This window comes from Dermacentor andersoni, chromosome 1 (genome assembly GCF_023375885.2).
Source record: "Dermacentor andersoni chromosome 1, qqDerAnde1_hic_scaffold, whole genome shotgun sequence".
NCBI classification, from domain to species: Eukaryota; Metazoa; Arthropoda; class Arachnida; order Ixodida; family Ixodidae; genus Dermacentor; species Dermacentor andersoni.
Window position 1 is genome coordinate 75,538,696 of NC_092814.1, and position 17,221 is coordinate 75,555,916.

General features: G+C 45.9%; 1 protein-coding gene across 2 annotated transcripts; it reads left to right on the forward strand.

Moving 5' to 3' along the window:
* The first annotated feature begins 3,152 nt into the window (after positions 1–3,152).
* Positions 3,153–12,978, forward strand: LOC126545634 (uncharacterized). 2 transcript variants are annotated; one of them, XM_050193557.3, is made up of 4 exons: positions 3,153–3,306; positions 4,220–4,308; positions 11,526–11,637; positions 12,612–12,978. In XM_050193557.3, the coding sequence occupies exons 2-4, from the start codon at positions 4,269–4,271 to the stop codon at positions 12,781–12,783; spliced, it is 324 nt and encodes a 107-aa protein (XP_050049514.2). In that variant the 5' UTR covers positions 3,153–3,306; positions 4,220–4,268; the 3' UTR covers positions 12,784–12,978. The 2 variants fall into 2 exon arrangements, with proteins under 2 accessions (XP_050049514.2, XP_054917596.2); XM_055061621.2 differs by lacking the exon at positions 3,153–3,306 and adding an exon at positions 3,325–3,543.
* Positions 12,979–17,221: the final 4,243 nt, after the last annotated feature.

Here is a 17,221-nt window from a genome sequence, read left to right on the forward strand (position 1 = left end):
ACTCGTCTGGTTGACCTCCCTGCCTTTCCTGTCCTTACTCTCTTTCTTGACGCGCGCTTTAAAAGTGAGAAGAAGTGGTCCATTCACTGTCTCATGACGCAATACAATTGTAGTCTCCTCTTCGCAACTGTCACTTCAACGAAAGGCGAGATTCTTTATAGGTGGGGGTGGGTTATACGGTCGCTCAATCCGATAGCGATCCGATTTCGGAATGTGTACTGTGTCCACAGATACCGCCAGTTTTATAATAGGGGTACTTGTAATCTCAAATGCTGCAGATGCGGTACTGCAAAATAATATGAGATCATATATTCAGTAGATCACTTGAACTAATGTGCGACTCGTGCAGCTGTAAAGAAACAGCCGAATACATATTGTGTTTTTCTTTTTTCATCGTTACGATGTCGAGCAGGGCGACGTTCTTCCTATTGTGTCAGACCGGCTTGATCGTGAGCCGCTTTCCGAGAACAACGGGCCGAATTCAAGAAACTTCTCGTTCGTAAGCACTCTCTTGCCACTGGCTCGTCACTTTCGCCAATGATATTCCCAGCATCTGGATTGGCTGGAATTCGCTCTTACGAACACTACTATGCGTAAGAGCTTTCTGTGAATACGGCCCCAAGATTCTTAGTCGTTATGTGACGCAGGCTTACAAAGAAACGCAGGCATTACTAAAGTTTCAGAAATCTACGCGCCTCACTTGGGCAGCACCAAGCGTTTGCAATAATACTGCCACTCTTCCTCCTTTTTCTCTTTCTTTTCATGCCTTAAAAGGGCTGACATCCAATTTTCATGGTACCCATTTTTTTTTTTAGTGCAATGGATAGCTTACCGGTCAGAGTGTCTAATCATGAAGTGCTAACGCGGAAAATGCCGTGGAACATTTTTTATCCGAATTTTTCGATCTGCAGTGAGGATGTAGCCGTTCACTGGAAGCAGGCTGAAAACGTTCATAGGTGAGCGCGACAGCGATTATACGCCGACATTAGTGGGAGGCCGACGACAAGCGCGGCCGTAACTATGTATGAGAAAGTATTGTTTTGTATATCAAGTTGATGTTCCTGCGATTTATATTTTCCGAATTGTTAATTTTTTTCTGTGATAATGGCTACGTGTTTTCGTGGTTTTCTGTCCTACTGCTTTGGTATGTAACCAGACAAAACGAAACCAATCGGATCGAAGACGAAACGACGCCTTTACGCGAGGTATACAGTTCAGCGTGTCGCCGTAGCCACGCGTGTGTTTTTTATTTCCGACGCATAGAACGATGCGCGAGTGTCTGATAATATACCAACTGCAATTTTAAGAAATAATTATGCTGTACTTAATAACAGTCGACTTACGTACAGTAATCTCATAGAATACGTCCGAAGTATCAAATGTCATCGCCAGGTCTCGCCACTTACTGGTTTCTTACTGGCAACTCTCTTTGCCCTGCCCAATTTAAAATTACAATTCCTACTTAAATTTAGAACAGCGTGGTGGATTCCTTTACTATAAATAATGGTGATTTCATTTCTATGAACGTCTCACAACCCATTCTGGCCAGTTGTCAGTCCCTTTAACACCCTTCCCCCTGTGTAAAGTAGCAAGCCAAACGTGCGTCTGTTGACCTCCCAACCTTTCCTTCCTTTCCCTCAAAGAAAAGTAATATCAGCACGGCTGACTATTCGCTTTTTAACAAAACAGGTCTCTGGGACATGGGCATCAAATACGCTGGATAATGCTTGTATAATATGTCTCTAATATGTTAGATAAATGTCATCTGCTAACGTCAGAAACAGCTCAAATTGTGCTGTGAGACCGGATAGAGTTGGCTTAATGTCTTCAATATATAACCTGCCCACGTCTGCGACTGCCTCAGCTTTAGGGTATGAACCCCGCTTGCTCTTTGAGGAACTCTACGAAATTCGATAACAGTCGCCAGCCGGTTTTCTTTTTGCTGCTCTGCTAGTCTGCATTGCACATGGGCAAGGTGAAGGTGAGCGAGCAGTGCGTCATCACTGCAATGGTTCCACTCCCGGTAGTTTCCTGCAACGACATCCGCGTATCAGATGCCACAACTTGAATAGGCGGTGGTTTACAGCTTCAGAAATCTTGTCGCGTTCACTTCGTCGTGAAACCTTTCTGCGGGGTATACAACCAAACTAAGAATTTAAGCAACTTTCTTGGTGTCCAGCGAGGAACACGCTATGTTGGTAGTAAATCAGCTTCCGGAGTTCCAATTCCTTATGCACGGAAATATGACATTACTGTTCTTAAGTGCGAAAAGTCCTTTATAAAATGTACATTTTTTGTCAGCTATCACGGCAATAACTGAGAGTATTACTCATGCGGTCAACAGTGTCGCTGATACACAATTCAAGGGATGTAGTAATTATACAATAGAGAGTTGCTTGTCCGCCTCAACCAGTAGATCATTTTAACGAAATTTCAGCATGCCACTCCATCACACCGCACTTACGACAAAAAATAGATAACACACAAATCGATCATAGATGCGCATGTATAAGCAAATACAATTATAATGTTATAATGTTATAATCACTTAAAGGGGGCTAGAGTCGGCGCGTTTTCCGATAAAACATATATTGTTAATTCAAGTAGTGTTAAATTTAACGGTCACTCAAGTAGCGATATGCTGATCTTACAATATTTGTTACATTCACACAAAAACAAAGGTGTAAAAGCGTTCTCTTTTAGAAATTTCTAGCCATCTTGTGTGGCTTTAAAAGCCTTTCGTGTGAGTCAAATTATTGCTGACACTTGCATAAAAAAAGTTATGTACTAGAAAGCCGGAACTCATATTCAAGTTCTAAAAGATAGAAAACATGCCATGCGAACCTAGTAAGGGCGCCCGTGCAGTTTGCCTGTACACGAAGCAATATCCCGAGAGTCATTTATGTGCGAAGCTAAAAAAGAGAAAGAAGAAGTCAGATACGTGAAGAAACGCCAAGACAAACCGAGGGAGCAAAAGTGTTTTCTAACGTCCCTCCTTCAATAGTGCGTACATCCTGTCCAACCCCAGACGTACGCTGGCCACGTCCCGGGCAAAGGTGATTGCAGCCGCGTTGATGGCACACTTACGCAATGAAGCCCCGGCCACCCGTTCATTTGTATAACCCACAGGGGCGCTTCGCAGCGTTCCTTTCTTCGAACAGGTTCTACGGAAAGAGGGACAGTAAACGGTCACGGACCGACTTCCTGATTTCTGTGTCATTCTTTGCCAAGGATAACCGCTTGCGGCTCCATAAGCGGAGCCCGAACAACCGCTACAACCGGCAGTGCTTCACCGCAGCTCGAAAGGTAAGGTTCTCGGTCGACCTGGCGCGTGTGGCGGGGGGCCTTCATGCTGCAACGCGCGTGGGTCGCGTATACAGCCTACCGCTTGTACGCGACTTCTTAGGCTGTTGACGATGCTCGAAGCCTGCCTATGCTGTTTGTCAAGTCATGGCGAGTTTAAGCTTTACCTCGGCCACTCAGTGGCCCTCTATTCACTAAGCCAAGCAGGTGCTTCTGCAAGATCCTGACACGCTGCCAAAAGTAAATACATATTTGCTGGGGTAATGGCGAAGAACGGGCTACCTTCACTTGGAGCCTTGTATATATCCTTGCGGTTTCAATTAGTTTGGAATATTTATCATCCTGATGCTATTAATCATGAACGCAATAACTAATTGTTTTCTTGGCGACCGCGCTAAAGTTCGCTATATATTTTTAGCACGGCCAAGCTACTTGAGTCCTTCCAAAATTCATCTCGCGAAATTTACAAATGTGCTTATTTACAAATTGACGAATTTACAACGAAGTGCTTATACAGTACCTGGAAGTATACGCAGACATGGAAGGTTTCCGAGTGCACAACCATTTTCTTTGCCACCGTCACATGTTGTACAATTGGGACAAAACTACAGTGTAATATGGGCTGTGTTGTGATTAGAGGCCCAGAAACTTGACGACACGTTTACCGCTTCCATTATTACAGATCCTCTTCTATATCAAAAAAGAAAAATTGACATACTGAAACGCTTTTATTCATTAGTTGGAACATACATAGAAGGAAGGAATCGTGATGAATCGTGATTTTAAACAGTTCTGGCAAGTATACCGTTGCAAAGCTAGTAACAGGATTTTAACCACGCATTCTAATAGCGGCACCTTTTGTAGGCTATACCAATACAACAGAGCAAATTGGATGGTCTTCTTTCGATCGTTTCAGAGGCAGTCGACAGCGACAAGAATTCCTGAAATTTCCTCCAAAAAGCACCATGAAAGCGACAATTTTCATCGGAGCCCTCTTGGTTGTGTGTAAGTAAACTGTTATTCGGTTATGTATTGTTTTTTGTTACAAATCGGTTGCTAAGGATAGATTGAGGTAGAAAGTACCTCGGCTTCTCCACTTTCGTCGATTCTACAGAAAAAAAGAGCTAATCTTAAGAATTAACTAAACGAAGGAAATGGAGATAATCATAATAAAGAAAAGGATGTTATGACGGCGAGCTCAATGAACATGTACCTTCTGTGCCCACCACAAGGCAGGTGCAGCATACCTCTTAACGGTTTTCAGTGTTTAACCGCTTTCAAGCTGGTAATTCAAACACAATAAAATACTGAGAAGTGCGGCAAGTTGGATGGGTTGGTAAAGTTGCATAATGACGGATAAACAGCGCAAGAAATGCGGGGACTGAGAAAAAAAAAAAAAAAACAGACGTGACTGGCGCTGTGACGTCCATTTCTTTTCTTAGACCCCGTCTTTCTTGCGCCGTTTATCCGTCATTACCTATCAATACAGTTTTTTAGATGCACTAGGTGTTTGAAACTGAAGTACCCTATGTATAAGAATGCATTTAGTTGAGTGAGAACTCGTGCATACAGTAGTTCGTGCTATCAAAGCCCGCATCCATGGGATACATTTTGTACACGAGGAGATGTTTTCCCCCTTGTATACCATTGCAATAAGCCGGATATTCAGGCTATGTTGTTCTTGACATCCAGAAACTGCAGTGGCGTAGCCTGAAATTTTATTTCGTGGGGGAGGGGGGCGGGAACGTACTTGTTCGGCGACGGTGAGAATGAGGGGGGCCAGTGGGCGCTAAGAATGCCACGCACTAACATTTCTTTCTTTCGGGGTGGGGGGGGGGGGGGGGGGGCGGGGGGCAAGTTCCCGGAGGGCCACCCTGCTTCTCTGGCTACGCCGTTGAGAAGCTGTGTGCACGTTTGAAATAGCAAGAGCTCAGTGCACTTCGATGAAGATATCCCGATGATAGCCTGCTGTGTTGAACCACTTGTCATTTTTGCGTGTTTATGTTTCAGAATTTACTCACATGTGATTCTTGCTTTGATGTGTTGGGCTGCTGAGCACGAGGTCGCGGGACCGAATCCTGGCCGCGGCGGCCGCGTTTCGATGGGGGCGATATGCGAAAACACCCGTGTGCTTAGATTTAGGTGCACGTTAAAGAACCCCAGGTGGTCGAAATAACCGGAGTCCTCCACTACGGCGTGCCTCATAATCAGAAAGTGGTTTTGGCACGTAAAACCCCTTGACTTAATTAAATTTTGTCTTGCTTTGATTTTAGCTCTCATTCTTACCATGCGCGTAAAAGTATTGCACCTTTCTGACTCAAATTTGCGTCCCTTATTTATTATCAAATACAAGTATTACAAAAAATTTTGTAACGTCTCTTTTGTTAGTGCTCTCCCCTAGCTCTACGGTTTCCGACCTGATCCATAAACTTTGTCTGAAGTGTGCGTAGTTTATTTTATTTTGTTCAGATGACATCATCACAACATTTTATAAGCGCGATTATCACTCTGTACAAGTTGTAATGGCCCGCTATGAAAACTTGAGCAACAATTGTACATTGCTTGCACACTCACTTTTCACCCCAGAGAAGCAATCCGCAACTTCAAAAATCCTGCAGTATAACGGAAAGGGTTATAAAGTGCCTCTAGAAGCGAGTAACAGCCGTGCATTCACTTAAGGGAGGAAGGCTGTACAACTTTGCACTACATTTGCCAATTTACTTGGTCTTCTGGTTAGTTCCAGTTCGTGCAGTGACTCCAGTTCTATGCAATACCGAAGATGTATACAGTATACGGGCTTGGAGCCGAAGGTCACCCTAAATTTTGGTTGAATCTGAATGGGAAAGATATCCAACTTGAAATCGCATAGCTGCCATAAGAAGCTTTTAGTGACATGCTTGAACAGTGTTGCAATCAGAGGGCATAAACAATGCAAGGCCAAAGGGGAGCTGTAAAACGAAGAAATGGAACACGAAACGGAGAGGCGTAAGATTATTCGAGTGCGCCATTCCAACACTGCCCACCTTTACCTCAGCTAGTTTCGTTACCTTCAGCGCTCCGGTGAAGTCGTGTAGACCAGCCATTATCATATTTTATCATAATCACCATCACCAGCGGCGGCCTATTTTATGCACACTGCAAAACAAAGGCGTCCTCCCAGCGATATCCAACTACCCGTGTCTTGGTCAGTCGACTGCGTGTTATGCCTGCAAATTTCCTAATCCCATCGTACCACTTATCTCTCTGGCATCCTCGACCATTTTCCCTTTCCATAGCACCCATTCTTTTACTCTAGTAGACCATCGGTTGTTTGCTCTACGCTTTATATGACCTGCCTGAATCCGCTGATTTCTCTTAGTTTCGACGAGAACACTGTAAGCTAGCCTGTTTGCTCTTTCATCCGTCTTTGTTTCTATTAATCTACACCTATAATTTTCTTTTCTGTTGTTTTGTTGTGCGGTGCTTAGCTTATTCTCAAATTTCTTTATTACTCAAAGTTTCAATACCATAAGTTAAAACTGGTAAAAGGCACTCATGCATACGTCAATTTTTAATGTTGACAAGCTGCCGTTCTTCGCTTGAGGCCCGGTGCGTGTCAAATGCGTTTCAATGAATTTTCATTATTCAAGAAATTTCCTTCTCACGATCCGGCTCACCTGTCACTACTTCGCCCAGATAAATGCACTCCTGCACGACTTCGAGAGGCTGATTACCAATCGTAATTTCTTGTTCCTTCACAAGAGTATTGTGCGTTACCGTAGTCTTTTGGCCCATTAATTATCGAACCTACCGTTTTATTTTGCCAGCTCATATTCTCAGTGATATGTCGCGAGTCATCTCCAGCGTTCTTGAAGAGGAGTTAAACACAATTTTATGAAATGTCACTAAAATAGTTTATTAGTATTGCATACTATTCCAATTACATAACGCAATCTGACGAAGGCTACTCCTAGTCACTAGTCGACGCAGCAGTGTTAAGGTAATTTGGCGGTCACTATATATAACCGACATGACGGATCAAGGCCGTGTAAACACTTTAGAATACAGAATACTGCGCATTTGCGAGGTCGTTACCCCCGCTCATATTCAGCAGAGCCACGATTCTGGACCCCAGTGTGAATTGAATAATGCGTGATCTTCTAATGGGCAGTATTCTGTGATTCTAATGCAGCTCTTGAAGCTCTTAATGTTTACGCCGTAGGAATTAGGAGCAACTACTGTCTGCCATCAGAGAAAACTGCCACCGTTGTGTTTACAAAAATCGCGATATATTTCCGCCTTTTTTTTTTCCTCATTCCGTCAGCCCACCTTCTTCTAGGGCCTTTCTTCCCCTTTGTCCCATTGCCTGTAGAATAGTAAGTAGGCGAATATACGCTGGCTAGCCACTATGCTTTTCAATTAAGAGCTTCCTGTGTCTCTGAATGATGTGAACCTAGAAAAATAGCCCACCAAATAGCCAGGAATTTGGTTCAGAGCCGGCGGTAGTAAGTTGGTATTTTTCTTTATTCCAGGAACAGTGATGTTTTCAGTAGGATACTTCAGGCACAATAAAGGGGACAGTGTCGTTGCAGCGGGTGAGAACCTACTTGCTAAGGCGCCAGCAATTCGCTGGATAAGAGCGCCGCGAACAGCAGCAGTAAGAGCACTGGGCCGCTATTTTGTAGCGATGCCTTATGCCTTATTCTATGCTATTCTTATCATCCACCACACACGGCCGCCTGATCCCGTTGATAATGTGGGCAGACCGTCGCTCTGACCACTGGCCAAGCGCGAAAAGGCTGAAAAAGCATAGAATCGGAAAAGGCATCGCTACAAAATACCGGCCCTGGCATGCGACGCAGACAAAGGGCCCAAGGCGCACACGGCACTTCCAGTAATTTCACACTGCTGATTTTGAAAGCATGATGAGCCGCAAAACAAACTTTCGTGCGCCTGCTCTTGAGAAAGGTCGCCGCTTGTACGAGGCAGGTCACATTTATGACATCAGATAGTATATAAAGCAGAAAACGAGTGCAAATTGCGATGCCATTGCACCCCGAAAACAAAGCGCTCCATGGAAAGCTAAGACGTGGAACTCCGTCAGTTATATTGCAGATGCTATTGCGCTGTGCACGTTAATATTTTCGTGTACTTAATCATGTAGATTGGTGCAGCACAAAAGTCATGGACAAAGGAATACGAGATTTTTTTTTTTTCTGCTTCGTCGATCGCACATGTGTTGGCATGTTCCACTTTTCCGTCCATTTTTCTTCTTCTTTTTTGATGCTTCGCCCATCTTAATGTCTTATTAATTCGCTCAATCCTCAGCCTTGGTATTTTTCACAGCTTAGCGGAGCTAAACTGTCGCCGGCGGATAGTGCTCGTGTAAGGCCGGCGTTGACGGCTAGTTTGAACATGCTACTGCGTTGGCATTCGCCGGCGATGCACAGCATACAGAATCGTGTACAAGTCGCAGCCAGAGCTGGGAAGCGTGAGGAAGGGAAATAAACCTTACTTAAGAAAAAAGAACAGCCAAAAAAGACACACACAGGAAACATGCAGGAAGACAGGAAAAGGACTGGACTACCAACTGTTTATTCGACAGAACGGGGCTCTAAATTATAAAGGCCACTCTGTCACATGACAACCGCATAATTGGCTTATGGCAACCAACCGTCAAGAAAACACAATGCCAAAGGCCGCATGCACCTTCTATCTTCCAAGGAATCTCACATCTATCTTTGCCTAACCCCAGTGATGACAATGTTAGCAACACAGATGTTAGTTAATCGTAACAAAGCAGAGTCACACGTTCATAGCATAGCAGAGTCACATGTTCATAGCAAAAGCATAGTAAAAACCAATAAAACAACTAAACAACTGGCTGGTTCAAAACCAATAAACAACCAACTGGCTGTTTTTTTTTTCTTAAATACAATGGACCAACTAGCCCAACAATGTGTTTTACGGGAAATATGCCCTTAAATAAAAAGACCGAACCACTGAAAAGATGGCAAAATGACGACTACAAATCCACCTATTGGCCTTGGTGCACAAGCTCCGAAACCGCCACACCTGCAGAAGCTAATAACCACAATTTGCATGGAGCACGAAGCTCTTGCTAATGAACTGCTCCTATATTTATGCTAGAAGAATTATACAAAAGTAGCGTTGGAAATGTGCGTACCGTTGCCTAGAACCGCGCTTATCCAGGCTTTCCATCATACCATCTGATGAGGCCAGGATGAAAACTGGTTGGCCTCACCGAGTTCAGTCATCTTTGAGTAACTGTTAGTGCGCCCAAAAAGGCAAGATGTTTGTTCGGATTGGGTTCCACGTGGTATTTCGGCAGCGCAAAACATAAGAAAGAATGTAACACAATCAACATAACGTAGCTGGCGGCTGCATCTGCTGCGCCTGGACCGGCCGTCACATGCCATTGCATTCGCGAGGCCGCCGCAAGAAGGCGCCACGGGTCCAACATGATCCCGCGCCTGTTGCCTATAGCGGCACCCCTAAGTATAAAAAACACAGTTTACTTCTCATTTGAGACATATTGGGGCACCATGAAAAAGCGTCTGTCGATAATGACGCCAAGGACGCGGTGAGTATTGGCCCACAAATTGTTTTGGCTGTTGACCGTGACACCGTACCAGGGTCCGTAGTTACAAAGCAGTTTGTAAGCTTGAGTGATTCGTAAGAGCAGGCGCCGACAAATTGTGATAGCTCATGTAGTATTAATTGTCGAAGGCGGCCTGCCTATGACATAACACCGACATATATGTGTGACCTAGCAGTATTGTGCCCCCCACCCCTCAAGTGGCAAGCTCCAAATAAGAAAAAAAAATGCACCCCTATCAGTCCACGGTATCTAAGAATTCTAATCTATTAATGCAAAGTTGATTATCCTGTGTTTTCGCTATTATAATGCGACAGCATTATAGACGGACTTCGCCCACTGACGAAAAGTATGGGCCGATCCCTAAGTAAAGCTGCGTCTCAAACACACCGTCTCCAAGCGCTAGATGTCACGAGGTAAGAGTTCTAAAAACTGGCACGTGACATAAGAGCCAGACGTTTCAACGAGCGACTTCGGCACGAGGGAAGCATGCGCACTATCATGGTCTAATGGTTAGAGCATTGGGCTGCTGGGCTGGAAGATTGAGGTTCGATCCCATTCAGTGGTTACACATGTCTTTTTAGCATTATAGGCGTGATTCGCCCTCTTCGGAGGAATCTAACCGAAAACTCGAGGTATGTTGAACGCATGCGCGAACGCCCACCACAGTGTGCACGAAATCGCAAGTTTGTAGGAAATACGCAGTATAGAAACGTCTCCTTGAATTCGATTCTGGGCTTTTAAGTGCCAAGACCCCGATTTGATTATGAGGCACGCCATAGTGGGGGACTCCGGATTAATTCTGACCACCAGATGCTCTTTAACGTTTTGACATTTCGCCCTCATCGAAATGCGGCAGCCGCGGCCGGGATTCGATCCCACCAATACGTATTGGTGGGATTCGATCCCACCAATACGTATTGGTGGGATCAACACCTTGTGCACCTTGTGCTTAGCAGCGCAAGAGCATAGCCGCTAAGCCACAGCGGTGGCTCAAAACATCACTTTGATAAATGAGAGTGTGCAAGCTCACCCGCGAATAATCCAGGTGCAAACATTTGGCAGGACGTCTCAACCATCACATTCTCAGTATGCTATCGCATATCTGGAGAGCTAAATCGACCTGGCTTGCTGCAGCGCGCAGCGAAGAGCTTTAGCTCTCTTTGTCATGCACCTGGTGTAGAATTAACAGACCCTTCGACGAAAGAACTGTTTGCTATTTGCCGGCCACATTCACTGATGTTTTTTCTCTTACAATTGGCCAGCGATTATTTTGCATGCGAAACTGTCGCTTGCAAACTGCGTAGAAAGTATTGGTACAGGACCCCGTCCTCAGTGTCGCCTTATACACAAGAACTAGGAGCACACCGGCTGAGTTTAATTTTGTTTCTTTTAGAGAACTCTGAGCACGAACTTGTATGCTTGCCTTTCTTCCCGCATTATTCGTTCGATCGATCGTTATGTGTTTTGTTGATGTTGTTGTTGCTGTTTACATAAACTTGTAGCAGCTTTTTTTTTGTGCTCCAATTTATGGTCGTATACGCACGTTTCGGCCATTATGACTGATAAACGCCCATGGACAAAATCGAGGGTCTGGCGCTTCTCCTCCGCTTGCTCCTCGCAGTGTGCACGACCGCCTACGGATGCGACCACATGGGCTACCGCCGGGATGCGGGCCGCTGCAAGACGAAGCACGAAACCAATTTGCAACAGGCGTCAGCTTCCCAGAGATGCTGGTGGGAGAGCTGCTTCTATTGCGTCGGCGACGTGCATGCATGCAGGATGCGAGCGGCGGCCCTTGAGGACTCCTGAACTGGCCATTAAGCCCACTCGAAAGCAATAGATAGCGCGATCAGCAATTATTCAGCGACAGCTGTTTCTGCTGTGGTTGCTCGGTGTTTTGCCGTCTTCGCATGCGTACCAAAACATAAATAAGTGCAGCGTTAATTGCCGTTGCCACATGTAACTGCAGCAAAACAAAGAAACAGGAACTACTAACCATAGAAAGTGCTGTGGGATAGGGAGGTAATATGAACTTTGCGTTCGTAAAGAAGAGAGGAAAGGTGCGTCTACTGACAACTAAAGTGCGCTGGCCTAATGTGTCTCTTGTATTCCGATTGCGTCGTATTTTCGCCTCCTTGCTTTATTTATATACGATCCATGACCTCCGAAGCTCCACTGTTCATACGCGTAAACGTAATACGTAGCGTGTTCTGATTCCATTCCTGTTAAATGCATTTACGGCTGTTTTTAATGTATACATTTTTTTTCAGTATTCGACGCTTGATCCTGAAGAATACGCACATGAGCTTTAATGTTGCTGCATTACTACGTGCTGCTCTAACGCAAGAAGAGCAACGCGATTTCAAGGCTCATTTAGCGCTGAGAATTAAATGAAGCTGAAGTAACTGCAAAGTCATTTACTAGAGTAATCAACGCATAAAAAAATTCTGCTGTTATTTTTTTTTTCTTGTGTTCTGCTAAATGAAATTAGTCCTAAGTTAAGCTTCAACTTATCTCACAGGGCATGGAGTGAGCATTCTCAACGAATGACCACTTCCACACATGTATACGTAGCTCTTATGTCGTTGGTGTTTTTGTGTGTTAAGCAAAGAAGCAGCTGGAGCTTCTTATGTCAGTATCCCCTGTAATACCTATATTTAAACAGCCAAATAATAAGACGTTTATTTTTGTTGTTGTTTTGTTTCAGCGCATTCCACGTCCTCTCGGAGTGCCTCAAGCTGGCCTCTCGGTACTCGGACTGTCCCCAGGCTTATGCTATGGCTGAGCTGAAAGAACTTCGCGATGCCAGCCGCTTGACCCCCGACCAGTGCCAGGGTGGACGAGAGCTGTGTGGTGACGCGCCGAGAAGACAATACTAGTCCCAGCGCTGCCGCCACAAGAGGCGTCGAATACGTCCCAACTGTGACACCTGTCACCTCGCACTGCCGCTCTCATGCCATCAATTATGAAAGAAACATCCGTAATGCTGGACATTATTGACAGGAGAAGGACGAAAACCCGAACACCATGCACGCGCAAAATGGTGCGGAATAAACATTTTTTTATGAATGACAGTTCTGTCAGCACAAGGTTTGTATGTCATCGGTTTGCATAGCTGGTACAGAACTGGGCTTTGCATGATGAATGTTACGTAGTAAAATGAAAATGTTCAGCAAATGCCCTTGGCTCAGCAGGAAGGTACTTAATTTCAAAATCTCGGTCATTGGAGATCGTATTTTGTACTGCTTCGTGAGGGCCAGCTTGGAAAATATGCTGTGAATAATAATATTCTATTTTAGCTACAGTGACATACAGTTATGCAGGGATCAATTGGACCAACTCCTGTACTGACAACTTAAGCTTTACCTATCTCGCCTTTGATCTATTTTAACGCTGTTCACACTCTGAGCAACCTCATAGTGAAAACAATGTGGATATTTAAGAATGTTTTCCAACTTTTCTTGTAAGCCTGCAAGATGCTGTTGCAAAGCCGCATATAGCTCCTGCACTTGAACCTACGTTGATATGCAAACATGAGAATGCGGCTCACTTCCCATGTGCGCGATGAACTAGCCATTACTGAAACCAACATTTTATTCGCATGAAGCTGTCTGCAAACCGTTTTTGTGACAGTGAAATGGAGTAACACAATACACAAGTATACTTTGGTAAGTGTACCCAAAATCAAGAATAGGGCTGGCAGTTGGAGTAGCACACTGTGGTATAAAGGTTATAAACAGGGATAAGGTGCCTCAGAAAGACTGGCCAACGTTTCGATATAAGGACCTGTCGATAGGAATCCATTGACGAAGATAGGTCCTCCTATCGAAACGTTGGCCAGCCTTTCTGAGGCACCTTATCCCTGTTTATAACTTTTATACCACAGTTTGGTCAGTGTACGTAATTTTAGACTACTTGGTAAAATACAGCCCATCAAAACATAGACATCGAGGGCCTTATCGAGGGCAACATATTAGCAAGCGGAAGCATTTCCCTGTAAGGCTGCTCAAATGCAGCGGTGGGGTCAACACCGCAACGTAAATCACGCGCCTAGAGCGTCTGAACGCGCTCGATACTACGGAAGACTTCGCTCGACAACGACAGATGGCGCCAGCGAACCAGCAGTCAACCGAGTAGCAGAGAGCGTGCGACGCCAGCAGCGCTGCGCTTCCGTTCCCATATAAAAAATGAAATAGCAAAGGATAATCCTGCGTTTAACCATATGCTAATTTTACATCCGTTAGTGAGTTATTGGGATTACTCAGACCCTTCGCATTGACCGACTACAACAAAAAGCCTTTGCTGCTTTCGGTATCGCACCAACGCACTGACTGCATCAATGGCCTGTCGAAGAATGATATGTATCGAGAAATAACCATACACAATGTCTCACATATTTGAAGAAAATAATATAGTAACAATAGTCCTCCAGACGTGCTAACATTGCATATTACATGCTCTAGATATAACTGCATAATAATAAATGGTTTATTGTACAAGAAGTTCTAACTACAATGTATACGGGGGGATATTGTTTAAGGAAACATAAAAAGGGTAGGTTGAAAAGCACGATGACGGAACAGTCATGAGAAATGACGCAGTCATTTTGTAAGCTTAAAGAGACACAAACTGAACTCTAAGTATACTGAGCGAAATTGTTTATGAGATTAAAGTCAAATGACCAGATTGCAAATGACGCCAGAACACCAAAAAAAAGCAATAAACAATTAAAGCAACGATTATACGTGATTTCACTAGGACTAGAAAGTTTCATAGTGATGTCGTATAGAGACGTGGGAAATACTTAGCGTGCCTAAGAGTCAGAGGAATAAGTTTCTCTTTCGGAAAGGCTGTTTGCCATCCGCCAGCTACCTACATTAATATTACCGCAAGTGGCGGGCATTTCATTTACGAACAGTTCTACCGCAATAAGGTTTTTCTAAATACTAGCCCACATGGGCGTTGCACGTGCCGAATGGGGAGCAAACACAGCGTCGTTCCCGGTGGTAGCAGACACAATGGCCGGACACCCATACAGCCTACGTCGTCCAGAGCGTTGGTGGTGTGGCGGAGGCGCCGTACATCTACATACAGAACGCCTCCAGGGCGTTCTCTCAGTAGAGGACGCGGGAGAGACGATGTTTTGCTTAGGCGGGAGCCTGTCATAAACTCGACCCCAGAGATCGACTAGCCGCGGCACCTGTACCCTGGAAACCACGTTGCCAGACGTCAAGTGTCCGCTCTCCTACGTTACCCGAACACGTGCATAACAAACTTGTGCTCGCAGCTGTCCTTGTGAGGGCGCATGGCGTGTAGGTCCGTATTCAGTGCGCCTCTCGACACTTATAGTCATTGTGATCTCAATGTTCATTTCCACCTACCACGTTTCACTGTAGACCCACGCATATCGCAATAGTATAATGGTGTCCTTTGTAAACGTACTCAGTAGAGTGTACGACACTTACAACACCTCTTAAACGTTGCAACATTGTGTGCACAGTGCCGTCTTCGTATTGGCTAACGGCAATCTTCGTTCGCGTCCGCAGTGTGAATAACCCGGTACTTCATTCCTTTCTGAAACACGGGTACTGTTGGATATCGCACCACTGGCACGAGTTGTTGGAATCTCGGCCATGACGCCCGTTATTGCAAATGGGTCGCAAGCCCCAAGGGTAGCGTTGGCCTGGCGGCCTGGGGCACAACTGGAAGCATCCGAAGGTCCCGGCAAAGCATGAGTAGACTGGTAACAGAACAACTTGTTTATTCTAGCATCGCAAAAGAGCGGCCGGTCAGGTCGACCGAAGTGGAGAGACGGGAGAGCACGTAACTCAACGGAAGAAATCGGAGCCTCTCTCCCGGCGTCCGGGGGCAGCTGCTCTTATACTCTCGGAGTTGAGGGCAAGAGGAAGGCCTCGTGACGAGACCACGTGACGGCGGGGCACGGACGAGCTGAGAGACAAGTTGAGACGAGTGTAGTGACGCATCCGCCTTGCCGGCGCCGGACAGACCTCCTCGCTTCACACTTGGGAAGCTCCTCTCCCCGGCTGCCGCGCTTTGACAAGCGTGGGCACACACACACACACGCACACACGAAGACACGTGGCACTGAAACACGCCTGGACGCGCTTGGCGGGGAGGCTTTGCGGCAGCTCCGAACGGGCCAAAATGTCCGCCGCTTTCAACGAAGCCCCGGCGTCCGTTGCATCCGCGCCGGCTATACCGCGCGTCGTAGGCGAAACGTAACAGACCGCCCCACCGGGGGAAGGAGATCCCGATGGTCAGGGGACTGCATCCGCTGTCCGGAGGGATGTCGCTTGATGATGCTCATAACCGAAGTCGGTCGTCCTTCGGCGTTTCTTGAGCGCAGCGCACAGAGAAGGCCTCGTTCTCTCGTTCAGGTTCACACAGGACACTGCAAAGTGACTTCGGGAGAGTTGACATTTTTGTTCTCGTTCCCGGCAAGCGTTAGAACTACGCCGAAACTCAACCGCTCAGTCAGCAAGCACGGCACAACCCTCACTAAGCCCTGCCAGGCTCTTTCCCTTTTTATACTACTGCCTAGTTCCTTACAGTAGTTTTCCAGCACTCAGAACACATCCACAAATTGAAAAATTGCACTAGAAAGCACGTCATCACTTTGAAACACTACACAAAAGCAATATGTTAAAAATCCTGCCTCAGGAAGAAAAACATCAGTAACAAATAACTTTGAGGCTGATTCTTACGTTAGGGGCTTCGACTTAAGCCATCGGCGTTACCGTTGAGACTCCCCTTTTTGTAACGCACCTCAAAGGAATATTGTTGCAAAGCGAGGCTCCAGCGCAGGAGGCGGCCATTTTTGGGAGAGATGGTCTGCAGCCATTGGAGAGGGCAGTGATCCGTCTCAATGATAAACCTCGAGCCGGCTAGGTAGCATGACAATTTCTGAACGGCCCACACGATACACGCACACTCTTTCTCGGTGGCGCTGTACGCCTGCTCACGACTGGTCAGCTTACGACTAGCATACAGGACGGGGTGTTCTATTTCTCCATTTTCCCGTTGGCACAGTACAACGCCCATGCCTCGCTCACTAGCATCGCACTGAACAACGAACCCTTTTGTGTAGTCGGGCGATCGTAGCACAGGCTGGCTTGTTAGGGCGCTCTTTAGGGCGCTAAAAGCTCTTTCCTTTGTCTCGTCCCAGACGACTGTTTGCGGCTCTGTCTTTCTTAGAGCATCCGTCAGGGGAGCCGCGATATCAGAGTACCTGGGGATGTACCTCTGATAGTAGCCGGCGACACCTAAGAACGACCGAATATCGGTCTTCGTGCGCGG

Bases quoted from the DNA above. Each gene is read 5' to 3' on its own strand.
- LOC126545634 (XM_050193557.3), top strand. From the start codon at position 4,269: ATGAAAGCGACAATTTTCATCGGAGCCCTCTTGGTTGTGT. The intron at 4,309-11,525 runs GTAAGTAAACTG...TGCTCCTCGCAG, and splicing joins CGGAGCCCTCTTGGTTGTGT to TGTGCACGACCGCCTACGGA. The intron at 11,638-12,611 runs GTGGGAGAGCTG...GTTTTGTTTCAG, and splicing joins TCAGCTTCCCAGAGATGCTG to CGCATTCCACGTCCTCTCGG.